This window comes from Pithys albifrons, chromosome 2 (assembly GCF_047495875.1).
Source record: "Pithys albifrons albifrons isolate INPA30051 chromosome 2, PitAlb_v1, whole genome shotgun sequence".
NCBI classification, from domain to species: domain Eukaryota; kingdom Metazoa; phylum Chordata; class Aves; order Passeriformes; family Thamnophilidae; genus Pithys; species Pithys albifrons.
In genome coordinates, this window is record NC_092459.1 from 114251405 (window position 1) to 114271778 (window position 20374).

At 46.8% G+C, this 20374-nt stretch overlaps 1 protein-coding gene across 5 annotated transcripts in view; it reads right to left on the reverse strand.

Annotated features, from left to right (window-relative positions):
• PLCB1 (phospholipase C beta 1) overlaps nt 1-20374 on the reverse strand; it is a 346939-nt gene that overhangs the window by 233133 nt on the left and 93432 nt on the right. For all 5 annotated transcript variants that reach the window (XM_071582157.1, XM_071582156.1, XM_071582161.1 and 2 more), the window contains exon 3: nt 18407-18475. In XM_071582157.1, the coding sequence (XP_071438258.1) occupies nt 18407-18475 (69 nt within the window). The remainder of the gene's footprint in view (nt 1-18406; nt 18476-20374) is intronic.

The window sequence follows — 20374 nt, forward strand, 5'->3', positions numbered from 1 at the left end:
ATTATGTAAGTAACAGTTAAATAATCTCACTTCTCCTCCCACCATTTGCAACTCTCCTCACTCCAGAATTACATAAAAACAGTTCCCACAACTGAAATAATTGCCATAACTCATTGGTGTCTTAAAAAGGAGCTGGATCATAATCAGTAGGGCCAGCAACAATTTACAGGGGCAACAGTTCCTTTGAAACACACACAAGTGTCACCCCTTTGAGTACAGGGGGAACATCATGCCATGATTAATGTGTCAGTTACGATGACTTGAAACCAAGGACACCACAGAATGGTTGGGGTTGGAAGGAGCCTTAAAGATCACCCAGCCCCAATCCCTGTGCCTTGGGCAGGGGAGGCACCTTCCCCCAGACCAGGTTGCTCAGAGCTCCATCAGCCTGGCCTGGAACATCCCACAGCACCAGCAGCCTGAGCCCCCACAGCATCAGTGCAGGGCTGGAAACAAACACCTTCCACTGTTCTTACCAAAGAGAGAGAATATTTCTGGAGAGAAAGGTGACATCCTCTCCTACAAAACCAGTGAGTCTGATCTGAGGGGGTGTGACGCAGAAGGAAGGGGAAAGCTGCTGGGCACGGAAGCAGCAGTGGGGGCAGACCACCGGAATTGGCTCTGGGAAGAAGGACAGGAAGGGATCTTTGCTTGGGAAAACTGGGCTAACTAGGACAGCCAACACCAGTCTTCCTTCTCAGATTGCCAAATGGGCATTTGGGGGGTTAGAGCTTTGTACCAACAGCACCCTGCAGAAACCCAGCCCGTGTTGGCTTCTGTTCTTCACAGCTCCAGGGGCCTGGCTCTCAGCACCAGCCAAGGCAGATCCCACTGCCCTCCGAGGGCTGGCTCTGCTCCCACAGCTCCATCACACACACTGCTCTCTCCTGTGCCTCAGCACACAGGTAGCCATTCACACTGATGCTTCAGTTTATATGAATTCAATTCAGTTTTAACCATATGCAAATTGCAACCATTATTTCCCAGATGAACGTGGGTGCCTTTTCCCTTCTTGCCATGACCTCTCCTGACCATTCTGCTTCTGCCACTTCAGTGGCAAACACCATTTTGAAGCCATTTATACTAAACATCCCCAGCTCCAGCACACAATTTCTCACAAAGATTATTTTAAAGTATTTCATTAATTTTGGAGGAAGGAGGTTCACTCTGAGCAGCAACAAGAAGAAAGAAATATTTATGTAATTTCAGTTATGGCATTATCAATATTGGAGGCATTTCAGAACAGGGAAAACATGGATGCAAGTCAGACCCCCCATCAGTGCAGCTCCCCTGAATTACCAGGACCTTCCATCACAATTTTTAAAAAAATAACGATAATGATTTTTTTATATTTCAACACAGCAAAAGGTCTCATTTCTTCCTGCTCATTTTTAAAAAACATCCCAGTATTTACCAGTTGCGATAAACCATTTTTAACACTCTCCTAGAACCAGGACTGGATATAACTTTCAAGAAAGAAAAGAAAAAAAAATCCAAGTGCAAACAACCCAGATTAAGATGCATTAGCATTTGCAAGTTAAACTGACACTTGTTTAGGATTCCTCCTGGAAATAACAAGGAAAAGACCTTTTTCTGATGGGTGTTGTTACAGCAATTCACCACAACTGGAACTCCAGTCTCTGGAAACCAGTGTCCCCTGACGGGAGTGATCTCAGATACAGAGGTTGTGCACAACAGGGTGGAAAAATATCAGCTACCATCTCGCCCTGATTCTAAATCACACCTTTGCTAGTTCATTCTAATTCCAAAAACCAACACAGACACTGGATACTGCAAAATATCACAGCCAAGAGCCCCCTGAGAACTTCCAGCCAAGGGGATTTTGTCTCCAGAGTAAGGGAATTGTGTTTTTGTCCAAATTCCCCAAGGTAAACAAAGTAATGTGGAGGCTCACAAACCTAAACCACACGGTATTTCAAAGAGAAAAACATTTTAACAGATTGCTGCAATTCACAGACACACACTCAGGCTCTTCCTCTGCTGTCTGGCAACTAAAAGCAGAGCAAAGCCTGAGTGTGGGATCAGCACTGAACCATCCCTTTGTGCACACTCTCTTTGCCAGGACACTGCACAATCCCAGAGCATTGGTACAGAGGCAGGATTTCAGTAGGGTTCTTGAATTTTTAGGCTGGTTAATAATTCAATCTGCACTTCAGGGGTACAGAGGTGAGTTCAGGAAATGTTTAATTCACCTGCTCCATCACACATCCCTAAACTGAGTTCTGTTCAACAGGAGTGACACACAGATCCATGCATGGGATTTCTCAACAGATCAACTTCTCCAAGAGGAATGAAGATCTGATTTTTGCCATCTGAAGCCAGAACATGAGGGATATTGGACACTTACAGTGCTAACAACCACAGAATAAAGAGTCCTGTGCAGAAAACAGCCCCTCATTGTGTCTCCCTGCAATGCCAGTGCAGATCAGCTGCCCTGAGGAGGAGCTGTACAACTTTCCTTGTTCAGTTTGTAGTGGTGGAAAGGCTTCTCCTTGGCAAGGACAGCAGACAAACCTCACTCAGTCACAACAGCCACAACACCCCACGGTTTGCACCAGGAACACCCCACACTGAGGGCTGGAACACGCAGGGAGCAAACCTTGGGCCCTCAGGAAACCTCCTGCAGCTCTGGCACCATCACCACACCCTCACTCTGCAGGGCCACCCCTGTGGGTGGCTCAGGAACAGCCCAGGAGTGGAACAGTGGCTGAACTGCCCAGGGGCAACAGCTGAGAATTTAGTTTGGTTAAATGGGATTCAGCCACGAGGCCACAGAGCTGAGGAAGCCACAGACAGGCAACTCACACTCAGTATGGGAGTTTTCTTATCACAAATACTACCAGGATTTATTGCAAAATAAAGTATTTCTGCACCATGCAAATAATACCAGGATTTTTTGCAAAATGGAGTATTTGCATGCCTCACTTGGTAGCATAATCCTATTGCTAATTAAATAGGAAGGGAGGTTGGTTTGTTTTCAGAAATATCCTACTGCATTAAAAAACCCCACACTATCAGCTATTTGGATGCACTTGCCTCTACTTTTCGTGTATATCCAAAGGAGATAAAGCAAAAGAAAGCAGTCTCATTTCTGCTTAATGCCTTGGAAAAATGGTAACATGGATTTAACATGAATACACTGAGAGTATTACACTGGAAACACCCACAGTTTCCTGCTGCTTTATAGTTCACACGGATCCTTGGCTATTTCCATTTGCTCTCAATGACTTTACCTGTAACAGGCTCTTCCAAGTCCTGCTTTCCCACTCCCAATGAAATGTTTCCCTGGGATCCTGGTCTCTTTACAGGGCACCTGTGCCACCCCAAGGCACAGCAATACACCTGCCATGGGCACCATGTCCCTGGTGTAGCAGGGGGGTTCAAGGTGCCTCGAGACACACACACACCAAAATGCCACAGCAATGGAAAAAGGATTATTTATGGCAAGGCTGTAATTACTTCTTGATCAAAGTTTTAGCTTGGAGAGCCAAATTTCTTCCCATCATTCTTTCTTAGACATCTGCACTGGACAGAGTACAAGGAGGATTAACAAATGTTAAGTGGCTGTGTAGTTTTACAGCCAAATGTGCTCAGCTGTGAGACAGGGAAGGTGCTAATCTTACATAGAAAAATAAAAACTTTAGGGCTGGAGCTGCTCAAATGGAGTTTAAGAAAGCCTAAATAATGTCAATATTAAACAAAATTTTTTAACAGCTGCTCTAAATCTCAAAACAAGTATCCTGAGTTACAGGTCCTGACCAAACACAGCTGATTATGGGGGCACTTTCCCTGGCACCTCTGTGATCCATGGATACTCACGATCTACACATAATCCTCTTGGGAACAGTCTTGTTTCCAAGCCTAAAGGGCTTTGCTCAGTTCCACAAGAACGAGCCCATTTCCATGCAGATGGTAACAAGCACATCACACCTTTGTCACTAATCAAAACAGCTTTCTCCAAACAGCTGTTTTCAAGTTGAGGGATGCAATGGAAAAACCACCATGCAATGGAATGTTTAGGTTATTTGCTCTAAGCAGTTGCAGAGGAATGCACCTGCTGTGGCATTTTCACTTGAGCCTGCTGGGTTTGCATTTGAAGCTTGAGGGTACTGCACTGCCATCAGATCTCTCCATGTTACTGCTAAAATATATATATTAATACCTCGGAAATTTTTCTAGATGGAGATTACCACTCTGAAGAAAAGCCCAGCATGAGTCAGTTAGTGCCTGTACATTTTCCAGTGAAAAATCTGAAATTCTTTCCAGACCAAGTGTTCACGACACAGACAATGTAGCATTTCTTATTGTTATGGATACCAACATTTGACCTCTTAGTTTTTGTATCAGTGTTGCACTAAGGAGCACTGCTCATGACACAGGCCTTTGATACTGGAGCAGCACTGGAAAAAAGGGGCTGTACTTCCCCAAGACTTGGATCTCGGTGCAAGTCAAAGGTACCACATGGATCTGAACACACAGCAGGGCAAGGTAACAACCACACTCTGTGACACTGGTGGGCAGTACTAACACCTGAGCATCACCAAAAGCACCTCCACAATAACTTCACATCGCCCCACCAAGTGTTATATTTTGTGCCAGCCCCTGCAAAAATGCCACTTCTCAGACTCCAGTGAGCTTTATCCCGCCTGAGGGGAGTGTGGGTGTGTGACAGCCGTGGCTGGACAGTGGTCCCAGCTCACTCTCAGCTCATTAGTGGGGAAAGCAGCAATGACACATCCCCGTCCGGTGGTGCTGAGCAGCAACACCAGCGCTGTCCGAGGGGCTGCTGGCACTGCAGATGGGCCTTGGCACTGTGGTGAGCTGGAGGCAGAGCCCTGGGACCTGCTGGGACCCTGCTGGCCTCTCCTGTGAGCCCTGTCCCTGCGGCACGGGAAGGCACAAAGGAATTTAAATCTTCAGGCTGGACCAGCATGGACAGAATGACAAACAGCTCTGCTATGGCAGGAAATACCTCTATACACCGAATTCCCATCTGTGTGCAGCACAGTTAAGAGAGGAGCCCATGTCCCCAGTGTGCTGCTTTAACACCTGAAAGCTCACAGGAATGGCTTGTGTATAGATTCAATGTAGGTTGGGGGTATCACACAAAGCTGTCTCTGTCCATCTCTCTCTGAAATCACACAAAAAGTCAATGAAGGGAAGCAAAAGCAAAAGAAATGCATGTGTGCAGGTTTATTGAGAAGCATCTTCAGCAGTAGCATTTAAAGCACAGCTTTACTGATGCTCTCTGGCATTCTCAGGAACTCAAATATCACATATTTAATTGAGCAGTGCCTACCTTTTCAAATTTAAATGTCAAATTTCAGAATCACAGTTAGAAAATGCGTTTGTGCTTCTTAAAGTAGGGCATTTCTTGTTGCATGTTTTGCACTGTGAACTTTGGCAAACAAAAAGAAGACCTATGGTTTATAAATATAACACAGAAAAGTGTAAAACCAACCAGCACAGAAAGCTCACTGAAACTGTCAGCAAGCAGGGAAAAAAAATAATCAAATACTTTTGGCAGTGATTCATAGTGAAAGTCTTGGAAAAAACCCTGTGCTTTCTGCCATGCTCTGAATGTAAGCAAACAGTGATGGCACTGAACTTCCCAGAGCTAAGTTAGGCAGGGTATGACTCCTCTGAGGAGGTCCCAGTCCCTCAGCATTAGTGGGTTGTAAATAAAATCCCCAGTCTGGGCCACTCTGAGGGTACACAGGGATGCTGATCATCGTGAAAGTGTCTGAGCCTCAGGCAGGAGCAGCCAAGGCAACAGCACTGTAGGGAGCCAAGGAATCCCTGCAGGCTGCACAGCCCAGGCATGGGATGCTTGTGCTCATCCCTCACTTGAACAAGGCACTGTGTTTAGGAAAGGCCTCATGGCCTGACAGAGTAGGAGGAGAATGGCCACTGAGCTTCCAGGAGGGCCCTGCCCGGCTTCCAGGAGGGCAGGAATAATGTTTCTCATGGCAACGTTTCTCTGGGTGATGGAGGAGGGAAGAGCTGCTCTCCAAGCACCCTGGACAGCAGCACCAACAGCTTTCTCTTTGGAAAGAGACTCCCAATGAAGTTAATTCACAACAGATTTACTAAAAATAGAAACAACAAAAGCCAAGATCAGAACGCCTGGCCATGCAGAACTCACTTCTGTTCCTGAATAAGCAACAGGGCTGTACTGTGGGCAGTGGGGGGAGGCCTTTTTGGAGTAAGTTCTACACTGGTAGGGAAAATTTGGAAGAGCAGAAGCTGCTGGGTGCCATTAGGAGCCAGCTGAGCCTGGAGAAGAGCCTGGATTCCAAACTGCAGGGAGTGGGGCAGAGAAGGGCAGAGCGAGCTCATCCTCCCCAGGGATGGACCAAGGCCCAGACCCCTCACCCTCAGCAACCACAACTCCCACTTCTCTGGGCAGAATTCCAACTACTTGAATTTCTCCATCTCAGCCACTGTGACCACATAAGCACTGGCCATGGACCATCCACAGAAATTAATTTCAACTCTCCTTAATAAAGTAAAACTCAACCTAGAGAAAATGTTTATGTAACATAATCATTATTATGAAAAAACAGCAGTTCTGTAAAAGAACAAACAACTTTGGTGGGGATGTTTGTGGCTGTCACTGCTATCCCCAAGGTGAGCGGGAAGGAGCTGAGCTGTGTGCATATTCCACTTTTATTTCTTTTTTGGCAGAAATAGAACGTTGCTTAGGCATAATTTACATTAGGGTTTCTAATTTAGCATCAAGGTTGTTGAAAGGAAAGCAGCATGCACTTATCAGCAGGTAAAAATAACATCAATAGCAGCAGTTGCGACAGGCAGAACGACAGAGGTTGTGCTGCAAAGGGCAGCAGGTGTGGGCTCTGCTGTGTGATCCATGGACACAGCTGCCTTTCCAGGGGGCTTACTGAGTGGACCAAAAAGGAAAAGAAAAAAGCCCCAAAAACCATCCATCTGCCACTTCCCACACGCAGCCTAATCAGGGCAGTTACTGCACACAACACACATGTCCCTGCACAGACTTGATCATAAAGAAAAGAAGAATTGGTCACCTGTCCAATAACTGATGGAGGCCTTGCTTGTTCTCTTGATAAAAGAAAAGCAAACTATCTGACCAGAAAAATCACAGGCTGCCAGCAAAAAGGCAAGTTCAGGCACCCCAAGGAAATCAAGTGATTGATTTAGGTTTATCATGACAGGCTGTCGTCACTGGGCTCATAAATTAGCAGAGAGCCTAATTTGGAAGCAAATCAGCCAAGGGTTCTCTGGGATTTATTTATCTGAGTGTGTGTGTGTGTGATTGGAGTGGGTTCACAAAAAGTTCTTCACCTGTGTTCACTAAATTCAGGCAGTCAGTTAAAAACCAAAGAAACAGGAGACTACTAAAAACACAACAGCAGCAGCCTTACTTGGTGCTGAAATTTTACCCAAACATCAGTAAAGTGACTCTAAGTCAGTGCCATTGAGTGCAGAACCTCAAAACCCACCAGATTTTCAGTTAAGTATTTAGTCTTTCCTTGTTAGTTTTCCTTTTAGTTTCTGAGCCCTCCTAGTTCAGGAAATGCTGCTTTTCCTCTAGAGATGTGTCAGAAACCAGAAAACCTTCCACAGTAGTTTTTGAATTCCAACTCAGACCCAAAATGATCTCAATCTACTTGAGCATTTCAAGAAAACCCACAAAATACAGAAAGGCTGGTGATGGTATTAATAGTAGGTGTGGTCTTGGCAAATTCCTGACATTCAAATATCTGAATTATTCTTCTCAGCAGAGCTTGCTTGTTAAAATGGGAACATTTGGGGCAGGGGAGCCATGAGGTTTTTTTTTAAACTGGGGACTACTCTCTAAACACATTTTGGCATGAGAATGATTCCATCATTCATAATTCCATCTCCTACAGGTTTCACAGTATATGTTATTTAAAGAAATTCACTTCCTGCTGAATGATGTATGAGGGGAAAACAGACTGATCAAATGCATCAAAAGTTTCCAATATGAGCATTTGCCATGGGGTTATTTCCTCATCCCCGTCAACTCATCCTGATATTTCTTCTCCCCAGTAAAAACACTCATACAGTTGCTTTAAGATTTTCGTTTCCATAGAAACTGTTATTGGCTGAAGTAAATACAAGATGGTAAAGAGCGTGAATTCCCTAATCCTGTGAGCTCACAGCTGCCAAATTTTCACCACCGAATTTTCACGTTCTCAGCATTTACCGGTGTCTGACATTTTTAGCTGTGACTCTCTTTAAGGTGCAGGGACACTTTTGAGTGGCACTCCCATGTTTTACAGAAGGTATGTGAATATCCAGAGCTATTTCTATGCCTCACTGTACAAAGCACAAGTTTCTCCTCCCTGCTGACGTTGTTTTGTTTTGCAGACCTCGACACCAAACTTTACAAGGGAAAAGACGTCTCTCAGTCTGCACCTCAAACCCGAGCTCAGGAGAGCACTGCCAGGTAAGGTGTGAATAAAGGCAAATAAAGAATTGCTTCCTCACAGCTAATGATTTCACACTCCTACAGCATTTCAAAACACAAATGTGAGCCCTGGGCATCCTGATGCTGCTCCACTGCTGACACAGGTGGCAGCTCTGTGTCCCTGGGAGCAGCAGATGCCGTGGCTGGAGTTAGGGCAGTACCTTCTGAGGGCAAAAATCAGCTGCATATTCATCTCCTGTTCTCAAAATTTCCCTTGCTCCCTCTCCTAGTCTGATTCTAAAGTAAAAAGGACAAAGGCCTGATAATCACTTCATAATTCACTTCTGTATAAATTTCACTGTATTTTGAATTCAGGCACTTTCTCCTAACATACACAATTAATGTCTTTTTTCTCCTTCTCTTCAGAACATTACTTTCATTTTTCTTCTGCTGCAGAGCTCTGTGCTGCCTGAGATGTGCCTCCATTCCAAGGAATGAGCCTGTGCATGTATATTGCATTGAGACATGAAACTCTGTTAGTGCTTCTCAAAATAGCAGCTGAGGCAGAGGGAGCCATCCCTGACAACGTGCAAGGAGAAGGAGATGCTGAAGCTTCTCACAAACACAGGGTCACTCCAGTGCACTGCAGGACAATCTTCTCCTCTCCCCAGCATCAGGTGCTTTGGTGTCCACTAAAGAACTCCCTTCTACACCATTAGAAACTCCAGTTCCTGTCCACATGGTAACACTTCATTTCATACTCCCAAGTCTGGGAGCACAGGTAAGAGTTACCACCAGCTGATCAGACCATGGCCTTGGCTCTAGGACCACTCCAGATATTTACCTTCTCTCTCTATATATAAAAATATATTTATATACGCCACATGTTTTCAACCAGGTCTCGTGGGTAACTGTTCCCGAGGTTCTGCTCAGGAGGGTCTCTCTGAGCTGCTCCCTCACCCAGCAGTGCTGGTGCTCTCCCCTTGAATGGAAAGAGCAGGAGAGAGGCCTCAGGAGACTCCAGGAATCATCACAAAGCAGGAGCTGGAGGAGGAGATGGGGTTTTGCACTCCCAGTACCTGCACAGCTGCAGCCTAAGCTCCAACCCTGAGGTGATCTCAGCTCCTTCCTTGGGCTACCTGAACAACTGCAGGGTTAAAGCTGCCCTTCTGTGCCTTCAAGGGAACTTTTGAGGCTAAACATAATGGGGAATTGTTGTAGTTTGGGATTATTATGTAAATTCTCTCCCCTGCCACTTAACTGCCCAGGCCAGCGGTTAACAAAAGAAGTAGTTAACTGTGATCGCTGGGGTGGGGGCAGGTTTGTCTCTTTTGGTTTTTTTTTTGGATATTCTCCTCAGTCTTGGCTCGGCGGAACGGGGGAGTGGGGGCTCCAAGGAGGCAGGCTGCCCTGCTGGTTACTGCTGGGGTTTTCCCCTGGCTGTCTTGCCGCTGCCTACTTCGGATTACTTTTTCCTGCCGTGCTGCTGCCTGCCTTGGATTTGCTGCTGGTTGCTCGTACCTGTCTGCTTCTTGGACGGGGAACACAGGGGAAAGAGACTGAGTCCATCTGAAAGCCCACTGCTCGTCTGTTTCGCTGGAGAGGGACTGAAACTCACTCTGCAGCCAGCGGGCTGTGACAAGGACACTTAAGTATAACCTTTTCTCCCGGAGGAAAACCTGCTGGGTTTTGTTGTTGTTTTTTTTTTCCTCTTATGGTGTTGGGGAAGTGGGTTGCACTAGTCTGTTTACATATATATATATATATAGCAGTTATCCTTCTTGTATTAAAATTCCTTTTCTTAAATTTGATAAAGAGTGGTGTGATTATTGAGGAGGAGGCCCCTCCCCTGCTTGTGGGTAAAACATTTTGGTTTTTCCCCTCAAACCGAGACATTTCTTGGCGCCCAACGTGTGGGGCTTGTAAACAAAGAAGGATAACTGCTATTTTGTGGCACCATGTGGGTCTTGAGCTTAGAGTTCATCAGGACCATCCTGTATAATATATTGGCTTTTTGTTGGTACAAATTCATGCCAAAAGGAGCGGCAGGTTTAAGTCTTATCAACAAATCAATGAGCAAAACTCAAATAGCCGCAATTATTATTGAGTTCTTACTCTGGATTTATGGTGCCATGAATTCGATGCCTTTGGATGTCATGTGGGTGGTGCTCTCCAGGCTGTTTTCCTGCCACAACCTAAGCTGCTACCTCTGGGGATTCAGTGATAATAGTACGGACCCTTGGGAAGGAACAAAGGGGAATCTCTTCTCCCAACCCTTTGTCCATTCCCCATTCAAGTCTGCTACAACAGCTTTTGAGATGTTTAAATTCTCCCTGGATGCCAGAGATATCTTGCTCTTTATGGTTTTTCTGCAGGGTTGTATCCCTGCAGCTTACAGAATGTTTGAAGGTAGGGCCAGGGTTTTTCCAGAATGCATTCAGAAACCTAGCCCAGTGAAGGGGGAAAAGCGAGAGAATAAAACCCCTGATGCCACAGTGAAGGGAGAAAAGGATGAGGCTAAACCAGGAGGACAGGCCAAGCCTATGGAAGTTGCCCCTATTCAGAAAAGGAAATATAAGACCAAATTAGACCATCCAGCAGACGATGAGGGGGCTGCTGCACCTCCACAGCAAGCAGACCCAGAGCCTGAGATCATCACTGAGTCATTGTCATTTGATAATCTCCGTAGTTTGCGGAAAGACATTGCTCGACACCCGGGTGAGCCCATCCTGACTTGGTTGATCCGAGTTTGGGACCTTATGGGTGAAACCTTACAACTGGATGGTGCTGAAGCCAGGTTTTTGGGGGCTCTGGCCCAGGACGTGGCTATTGAACAGGTGTTCGTGAGGGAATCAAAGCCCCTTTCACTCTGGGCACGACTTCTAACGAGTGTAAGAGAGAAGTTTGTTTATAGAGAAATCCTGCAGGAACATCATATTAGGAAGACTTGGAAGACGATGGAAGAAGGAATTTTACGTCTGAGGGAGATGGCAATGATGGACGTGCTTTTTGGAAGAGGTGGGCAAGCCAATAATGACCCTGACAAGGTCAGATGCACACCACATATGTGGTGGGACCTTTCACGCTCGGGGCCAGCTGAATACACCGATTTCCTGGCATCCATGTATAGGGAAGAGAACCATGAAACAGTGGGCGCAGTAGCAAATAAGCTCCGGATATATGAAAGCATGACCCACAGCCCAATGCAGGCCCGTATTTCTGCTGTAGAGACATTGGTTGAGAGTCTCAAGACGCTGCCTGCAGAGGTAAAAGCGATCAGAGAGGAAATTAGGGAAAGTCTCCAAGTGGCACCAGTGCGAATGAGAACCTCTGAAGTCAGAGCCAGACGCCCCCCAGCCAGAGGAAGTGGACAGACCTCACGAACTGAGATGTGGTACTTCCTGGCCAAACATGGAGAAGACATGGGACGGTGGGATGGGAAACCCACCCGTGCCCTTGCAGCCCGAGTACAAGAACTGAAGGAGAATGGAAGAAGGTCAGTGAGAGTAAGTGCAGTCCCAGTTTCCCACGGGCAAGAATCTGACCCACAGGAGGGCACCTCCCAGGTGTACTCATCGAGAAAAGGTTCTGACCGCTATGACCAGGATCAGTGTTAGAGGGGCCCTGCCTCTAGCCAGGTAGAGGCACGGGACAACCGTGTCTATTGGACTGTGTGGATTCGATGGCCTGGTACATCAGACCCACAAAAGTATAAGGCTTTGGTTGATACTGGCGCTCAATGCACATTAATGCCATCAGGACATGTGGGCTCAGAAACTATTTCTATTTCTGGGGTGACAGGGGGATCTCAAGAGTTGACTGTGCTAGAAGCTGAAGTGAGCTTGACAGGGAGAGATTGGCAGAAACACCCCATTGTGACTGGTCCAGCCGCCCCATGTATCCTGGGCATTGACTACCTCAGGAATGGATATTTTAAGGACCCAAAGGGGCATAGATGGGCTTTTGGAATAGCCACTGTACAGACAGAAGGGATTGAACAATTGAACTCATTGCCAGGTCTCTCAGAAAGTCCTTCTGCTGTTGGACTGTTGAAAGTTGAGGAACAGCAAGTGCCAATTGCCACCACGACAGTGCACCGTCGGCAATACCGAACGAACCGTGATGCTGTGATCCCCATCCATAAGATGATCCGTGAACTGGAGAGCCAAGGGGTGGTCAGCAAAACCCACTCACCCTTCAACAGCCCCATCTGGCCTGTGCATAAGTCTGATGGAGAATGGAGATTGACTGTGGACTATCGTGGCTTGAATGAAGTTACCCCACCGCTGAGTGCCGCTGTGCCGGACATGCTGGAGCTCCAGTATGAACTGGAGTCCAGGGCAGCAAAGTGGTATGCCACTATTGACATTGCTAATGCGTTCTTCTCCATTCCTCTGGCACCAGAGTGCAGGCCACAGTTTGCTTTCACCTGGAGGGGCGTGCAGTACACCTGGAACCGACTACCCCAGGGGTGGAAACACAGTCCCACCATCTGTCATGGACTGATCCAGACTGCACTGGAGAAGGGTGAGGCTCCAGAACACCTGCAATACATTGATGACATCATTGTGTGGGGGGACACAGCAGAAGAGGTTTTTCAGAAAGGAGAGAAAATCATCCAGATCCTTTTGGGAGCTGGCTTTGCCATCAAACGGAGTAAGGTTAAGGGACCAGCCCAAGAGATCCAGTTCCTGGGAGTGAAGTGGCAGGATGGACGCCGTCAGATTCCAACAGAAGTCATCAATAAGATCACAGCAATGTCTCCACCTACCAGCAAAAAGGAAACACAAGCCTTCCTGGGTGCCATAGGGTTCTGGAGGATGCATATCCCAGCATACAGTCAGATCGTAAGCCCTCTCTACTTGGTAACCCGTAAGAAGAATGATTTCCACTGGGGCCCTGAGCAGCAACAAGCCTTTGACCAGATCAAGCATGAGATTGCTCAGGCTGTAGCCCTTGGACCAGTCAGGACAGGACCAGACGTACAGAACATGCTCTACTCCGCCGCCGGGAATAATGGCCTGTCTTGGAGCCTTTGGCAGAAGGTGCCTGGTGAGACTCGAGGCCGACCACTTGGATTCTGGAGCCGAGGCTACAGAGGATCTGAAGCCAACTATACCCCCACAGAGAAAGAGATCCTAGCCGCCTATGAAGGAGTCCAAGTCGCCTCAGAGGTGATTGGCACAGAAGCACAGCTGTTTCTGGCACCTCGACTACCAGTGCTGAAGTGGATGTTGTCAGGACAGGCTGCCTCTACACATCATGCCACTGATGCTACCTGGAGCAAGTGGATTGCCCTGATTACGCAGCGCGCCCGTATAGGAAAATCAAATCGCCCTGGGATCCTGGAAATCATCACAAACTGGCCTGAAGGTGAAAATTTTGGTCTAGCAGATGAAGAGGAAGAGCAGGTGACACGTGCGGAAGAAGCTCCACCATACAATCAATTGCCAAAAGAGGAAATACGCTACGCCCTCTTCACCGATGGCTCCTGTCGCATTGTAGGGACTAATCGCAAATGGAAAGCAGCTGTATGGAGTCCCACACGACAAGTTGCAGAAGCTACTGAAGGAGAAGGTGGGTCGAGTCAGTTTGCAGAGCTTAAAGCCGTGCAGTTGGCCCTGGACATTGCTGAACGAGAGAAATGGCCAAAGCTTTACCTCTACACCGACTCATGGATGGTGGCCAATGCTCTCTGGGGATGGTTAGACCGATGGAAGAAAACCAATTGGAAACGCAGAGGGAAACCCATCTGGGCTGCCGATATATGGCAAGATATTGCCACCCGAGTAGAGAAGCTGATTGTGAGAGTCCGCCACGTAGACGCACACGTGCCCAAAAATCGGGCCAATGAGGAACATCTCAACAACCAACAGGCAGACCGAGCTGCGCAAGTGAAAGTATCACAGACAGATCTGGACTGGCAGCACAAGGGAGAGCTGTTCTTGGCTCGATGGGCCCATGATGCCTCGGGCCATCAGGGCAGAGATGCCACTTATAAATGGGCACGAGACCGAGGGGTGGATTTAACCATGGACATTATCTCTCAGGTTATCCACGACTGTGAGACATGTGCTGCCATTAAGCAGGCTAAGAGAGTGAAGCCCCTGTGGTATGGTGGGCGCTGGGATAAGTATAAGTACGGGGAGGCCTGGCAGGTTGACTACATCACACTGCCACAGACCCGCCAAGGCAAGCGCTATGTGCTCACCATGGTGGAAGCAACCACAGGGTGGCTGGAGACACACCCAGTGCCTCACGCCACTGCTCGGAACACCATCCTAGGCCTGGAAAAACAAGTGCTGTGGCGACATGGCACCCCAGAACGAATTGAGTCAGATAATGGAACTCATTTCAAAAACAGCTTAGTTGCTACCTGGGCGAGAGAACATGGCATTGAGTGGGTGTATCATATCCCCTACCATGCACCAGCTGCCGGGAAAGTTGAGCGGTGTAATGGACTGTTGAAAACCACTTTGAAGGCGTTGGGTGGAGGGACTTTCAAACACTGGGATCAACACTTAGCAAAGGCTACATGGCTAGTCAACACTAGAGGCTCTGTCAATCGAGCCGGCCCTGCCCAATCAGAACCCCTTCACACTGTAGATGGAGACAAAGTCCCTGTAATACACCTGAGAGGTATGCTAGGGAAAACAGTCTGGATCAACCCTGCCTCAGGCAAAGGCAAACCCATTCGTGGGGTTGTCTTTGCTCAAGGATCTGGTTCCACCTGGTGGGTGATGCAGGAAGATGGAGAGACACGATGTATACCTCAAGGGGAACTTATCTCTGGGTAAACGACTCATATTACTGTATTTGTAAACACTTAATTATTTGAAAGAAAATTTAAGTTTAATGTAGAGTATCGGCATGGAAGAGAATTTAGGGGTGGATAATGTTGTAGTTTGGGATTATTATGTAAATTCTCTCCCCTGCCACTTAACTGCCCAGACCAGCGGTTAACAAAAGAAGTAGTTAACTGTGATCGCTGGGGTGGGGGCAGGTTTGTCTCTTTTGGTTTTTTTTTTGGATATTCTCCTCAGTCTTGGCTCGGCGGAACGGGGGAGTGGGGGCTCCAAGGAGGCAGGCTGCCCTGCTGGTTACTGCTGGGGTTTTCCCTGGCTGCCTTGCCGCTGCCTACTTCGGATTACTTTTTCCTGCCGTGCTGCTGCCTGCCTTGGATTTGCTGCTGGTTGCTCGTACCTTTCTGCTTCTTGGACGGGGAACACAGGGGAAAGAGACTGAGTCCATCTGAAAGCCCACTGCTCGTCTGTTTCGCTGGAGAGGGACTGAAACTCACTCTGCAGCCAGCGGGCTGTGACAAGGACACTTAAGTATAACCTTTTCTCCCGGAGGAAAACCTGCTGGGTTTTGTTGTTGTTTTTTTTTTCCTCTTATGGTGTTGGGGAAGTGGGTTGCACTAGTCTGTTTACATATATATATATATATATATATATATATCAGTTATCCTTCTTGTATTAAAATTCCTTTTCTTAAATTTGATAAAGAGTGGTGTGATTATTGAGGAGGAGGCCCCTCCCCTGCTTGTGGGTAAAACATTTTGGTTTTTCCCCTCAAACCGAGACAGGAATGGAGAGAATAGTCAGACCTAGTGGATGAGAAATCCACAGTGATGTAACACAAACATGCAACAACAGTCACAAAACATGTGTTTGGACTTTTAGAGAAATACTGAGATAAGTGAATTTCAACCAACAAGGCCAAAAGAGAAACTGAAAACCCCTTTGTGTTTCTTTCTCTTTTTCAGAAATTAAGAATACTGATGGCTGTGCAGAAGGTGCACTGAATGCAGCATGAGAACAGCTTGTTCTTTGGTAACTGGGACTGCCTGCAGTCCTCTAAAATCATCACTTGCTGGAGGTCTTGTGTAGCAGCACAGTGGGTTCTGGAACCTTACCATGGTAATGACACTGAGATTTAGTTGACTGTAAAAATAAAAAAGAATCACTCTTCATTTAAGTCAAGGCCTATTTAAAAAGACACTTATTTCTATCAAAAGGTAGCAGTAGATCAGAAATACATTAAATGAACTTTAAAGAGTCCCATTAACTTCATTTTTTAATGACAACCCACAAATAAAATCTACTCTTAGCACTCTGAAAATAGATTTTAAAATTTGCATAAACTGGCAGAAGTCCCCTAATGCAGTATAAAAATTGTCCAAAACTATGGGCAGAAGGAGGGGTGGTGGGGTAACAGAGAAAATCACCTCAGTTTGTTGGTTTACAGTGAGGGATGCATTAATGCACAACAGCACGTTGTCCTTTGTGCCTGGCAAGGCCACCACAGCAACCACTCCCAACCACAAGCTTTGCTCCCACCTGGAAGCAGAGCTGTGGAGAAGAGCCTCTGAAAAGCTGGGACCTTCGGTGAGTCTCCTCCCTACACAGCCAGTCTGGAGGGGGTTACCAGAACCCTCTGTGCAACCACAGGCAGCTGCTGCTGCTGCTTGAGTCAGAGCCGAGCCCTCCTGCTGGCAGTGCCAGCTTTACACCCTCTGGGGGAGTGACACGCACACGGGGCTCCTGCAACACTCCCTCCCACTCCTCTGCTCAGCCCCTCAACGAGGATCAAAGCAAAACTGATACAACTGGCCCCAAAAGGATGGGTTTTTCTCTCAGGATCCCATCAACAGCCAGCCTGGGTGATGTTTGCCTTCTGCCAACACAAGATCAGTGACAAAAAGCAAACCCATTCACACTCATTGCGTTTCATCACCCTGAAGAGTCCAGATTTTCTCATACCCTTCACTTAGTGCCACTGCTGTCAGATCTGTGACATGCTATAACAAAACCAGCCTTTATGTAACCTCATAAATAAAAGTCACCAAGGCAATAGCTATGCATAAATTTTAGCTCAAAACATTTTGTTAGAAGAACACGAATGTCCTCTGTAAAGCGGGCAGCATTTTAAAATAACGTTCTAGACATTGTTAATACTTTATTGCTATTCATCATAGAACCATTAATCATGGTGCACTCATTTGGTATTAATGTGCATGTCACAAAGTACTTCTGCTGCATTTCAATTATAGCTCAGCCTTTAAAATGCTGCCAGCACTACATGGGGAGCTTTGCAAACCAAATGTGAATAGTCTGTTCAGAGATAACTACAACTGCATTCTGGCATGGAAAAACAACATTTTGCACCACCAACTCCTGCCCTCGGGAGGAGGAGGAGCCCGTGGGGCTGTGCCTGGCCCCAGGGCTGGGGACAAGGGAAAGGGAGCCCCATAGGAGCCATCCAGACCCACAGTTTCCCTCCCTCAGGATGAGGGCAGGAGAATCATTCCTTTGGGATGCTCAGCCACAGCTAAGCAGCAGCAAGGCCATACTTTCAGACCCCGAAGGAGATTTCTTTCTTTTCCTACGGCTCCCGTGATTTCCCAAGGCACTATCTTGGTTCTGGAACTGAGTGCTTTGGTTTTTTCCCTGCTGTGTCGTGTCTGTCCAAACAAAAACACCAGAGAGAACGTGTATCTACAATCCACTGTCTTTAGACAGCAGAGGAGTGTGGAGCACAGCAGGGCAAACCTCCAGGGAGCTGATACCAGGCATCTCTGATGGCAGGTTAAAAAGAAATAAAAACCCCTTTCTGGCCTCAGGAGGCTCTGAAAGAGGAAAATCATCAGCACAAAACACAACATGGACCTAAACAACTACCAGCTCCTTGCCAGCAGGGAAGCCAAGAGCTTCTAAGTGCACCTTGATGAACCAGGATGTTTGTTCCCTCACTGCCAGCAGGGCTTTCAGCAGCATTTTCCACACAGAATCCAACAACAATGGCACACTAACCACAACATTTCTCATAAAAACCAGGTTCAATGAAGAAAAGGCAAAATACTTCTTAGCTAATGGATTTCCCCCCCTTTTTAAATTCTTGCATGTAATTCTCATTCCTTTTTATCTAGGTCATCAATGTAACATGGAAGCACACAGCAAGAGTTCCTACCTTGGGAGCTCTGGCATGTTTTCCACATCTGGCATCTTTGACAAGGCTGATATCCAGCAGCTCGGTCTCCTGCAAGGAAAAATTGCAACACAAATGATTATGACATCACTCAAAAGTCTTGCTGTGTTATCAGTGTCCCACTTCCCACACCTGGCAGGGGTTTGACTGCTTGCAATGATTCCTATCCAATGTGGGAGCAGCTTCAAGGGGAGCTCTGCTGCACTTAAGTGATTCCAATGGCAATGCTATGCAGGTCTCTTCTGATATACAGATTATATAGAAGCCAAGTTGATTTCCTGGATCACTAAACAACAGCTGCTGTGCTTTTGTTTTAATCTTTTTAATAGAATTTTAGCATTTTGGTGCCAGTCACAGTGTGAAAAAGGCATCGTTACAAAGAGAGAACTCTGCCTCTGCTACAGAAAATCTACTTCATTATTGCCAGAACATTTTGAAAAGTGCATCTAAAACCCAAGAAGTGTTATATCTACAAAGACAGCAGGTCCCAACAATTTTAGTCACTGCTGCTCAATAAAAACCAGGCACTTCTGACAAGCATTTCGTAGTTCATGAGTTACTCTTGAGTTACAGGTTACACAACACTTGGAATAAAACTGGCACATAATTTCAGCTGCCCTTGGGTACATCCCTGCCCTCCCCTCCACACATGTAACATGAAGGATGTCCTTTCCCTGCTGTGAGCATTTGGAATGAGGAAGGATGAGCTGCTGGATCCCTGGGAAGCTCACACATCCACACACATCACTTGTGCCTTGCCAGGAGCAACACAACTGTCCTGGGAGGACAGCAAGAGCATCTGACCTGATTTAGCATTACTTGACTATCTTAAAGCACATCTTAATTCTGTCTGCCTCATTTACACCAGCACTTGGACTAATAGCCTGTGTCAGTGTGGCTCAATGACAGACTAAATGTAGTCTGAAATAAGTAATTGCAAATACTGTGTGAGGAATTTGAAATCTCTTGTGCTGGACTAAGCCACTGCTCCTTGTCTTTTAAATTAGAAGAAGGCAAAAAAAAAAAAAGAGAATTTATAGGTATGTTATCTTGCCATGAATTATTTTGGATCGCTTTTTCCCCCCCCTATTTTAAAAGATCCACTCCTGCACAGCTCTTGCAGACCTTTGTCATCAAGTAAGACAAATTCTACCAAAAAATTTTCATGTGACTGTACATTCATCACGTTCCCCTCTGTCCCCCATAGCAATCCCAACTCCCTACTGTTCCAGCACTTCCTGAACTTGCATGAGCACCTTTCCCCTCTTCTTCTGGTCTGTTTAGGGGAAACTTGCACTTTGGAGATGGTTATTTTGTGCTTTTCCTTGTCTGAAAGAGGACAAAGGCATCAAAACTTGATCAGATTAGAAAGGAGTATTGACAGGTCATAAAAGGTGCTATTTTGAAAAGCTCCTGAGGAAACAGCCCACACGGACACAGGTGCCACACAGACAGGGCTGGAGCCTCTCAGTGGGCAGCTGATCCCTTCCCCTGAACACCTGCCTACAGCTGTCCCTGCTCCAGCTCAGGAGCACCTGACAGTTTGGGAACCCGATGGTCAAGCCCAGTTTGAAGCTGGTCTTGCTTCCAGGTCTCAGCTACATTATTCTTATCCTGCCCCAACACTGGCACCAGGAGCTGGGGCAAAGCTCAACACCCCGAAGGCAGAAAGGCCTTTAATGCCCCAAAGTCTGAGTGATCTCCCACTACTCAGGCAAACAACTGCACAAGAAAAGCCCAAAAACTGCAGAGGACAGGGAGCCCCAGCTCTCCGTCTCCAGGCCTGGAGGTGGGCACCTCCCCCCAAAGGGAACAACTGTGATGGTAAAAAAGCAGAGCCGGTTTTTCCCAGCCACAAATCTTTCCCTGGGTTTTACAGTAACATTCCCACATTCCTATCACTCCTCCTTCAGCAGAATTCACAGATCCCAGCCAGGTTTGAGCAGTGCA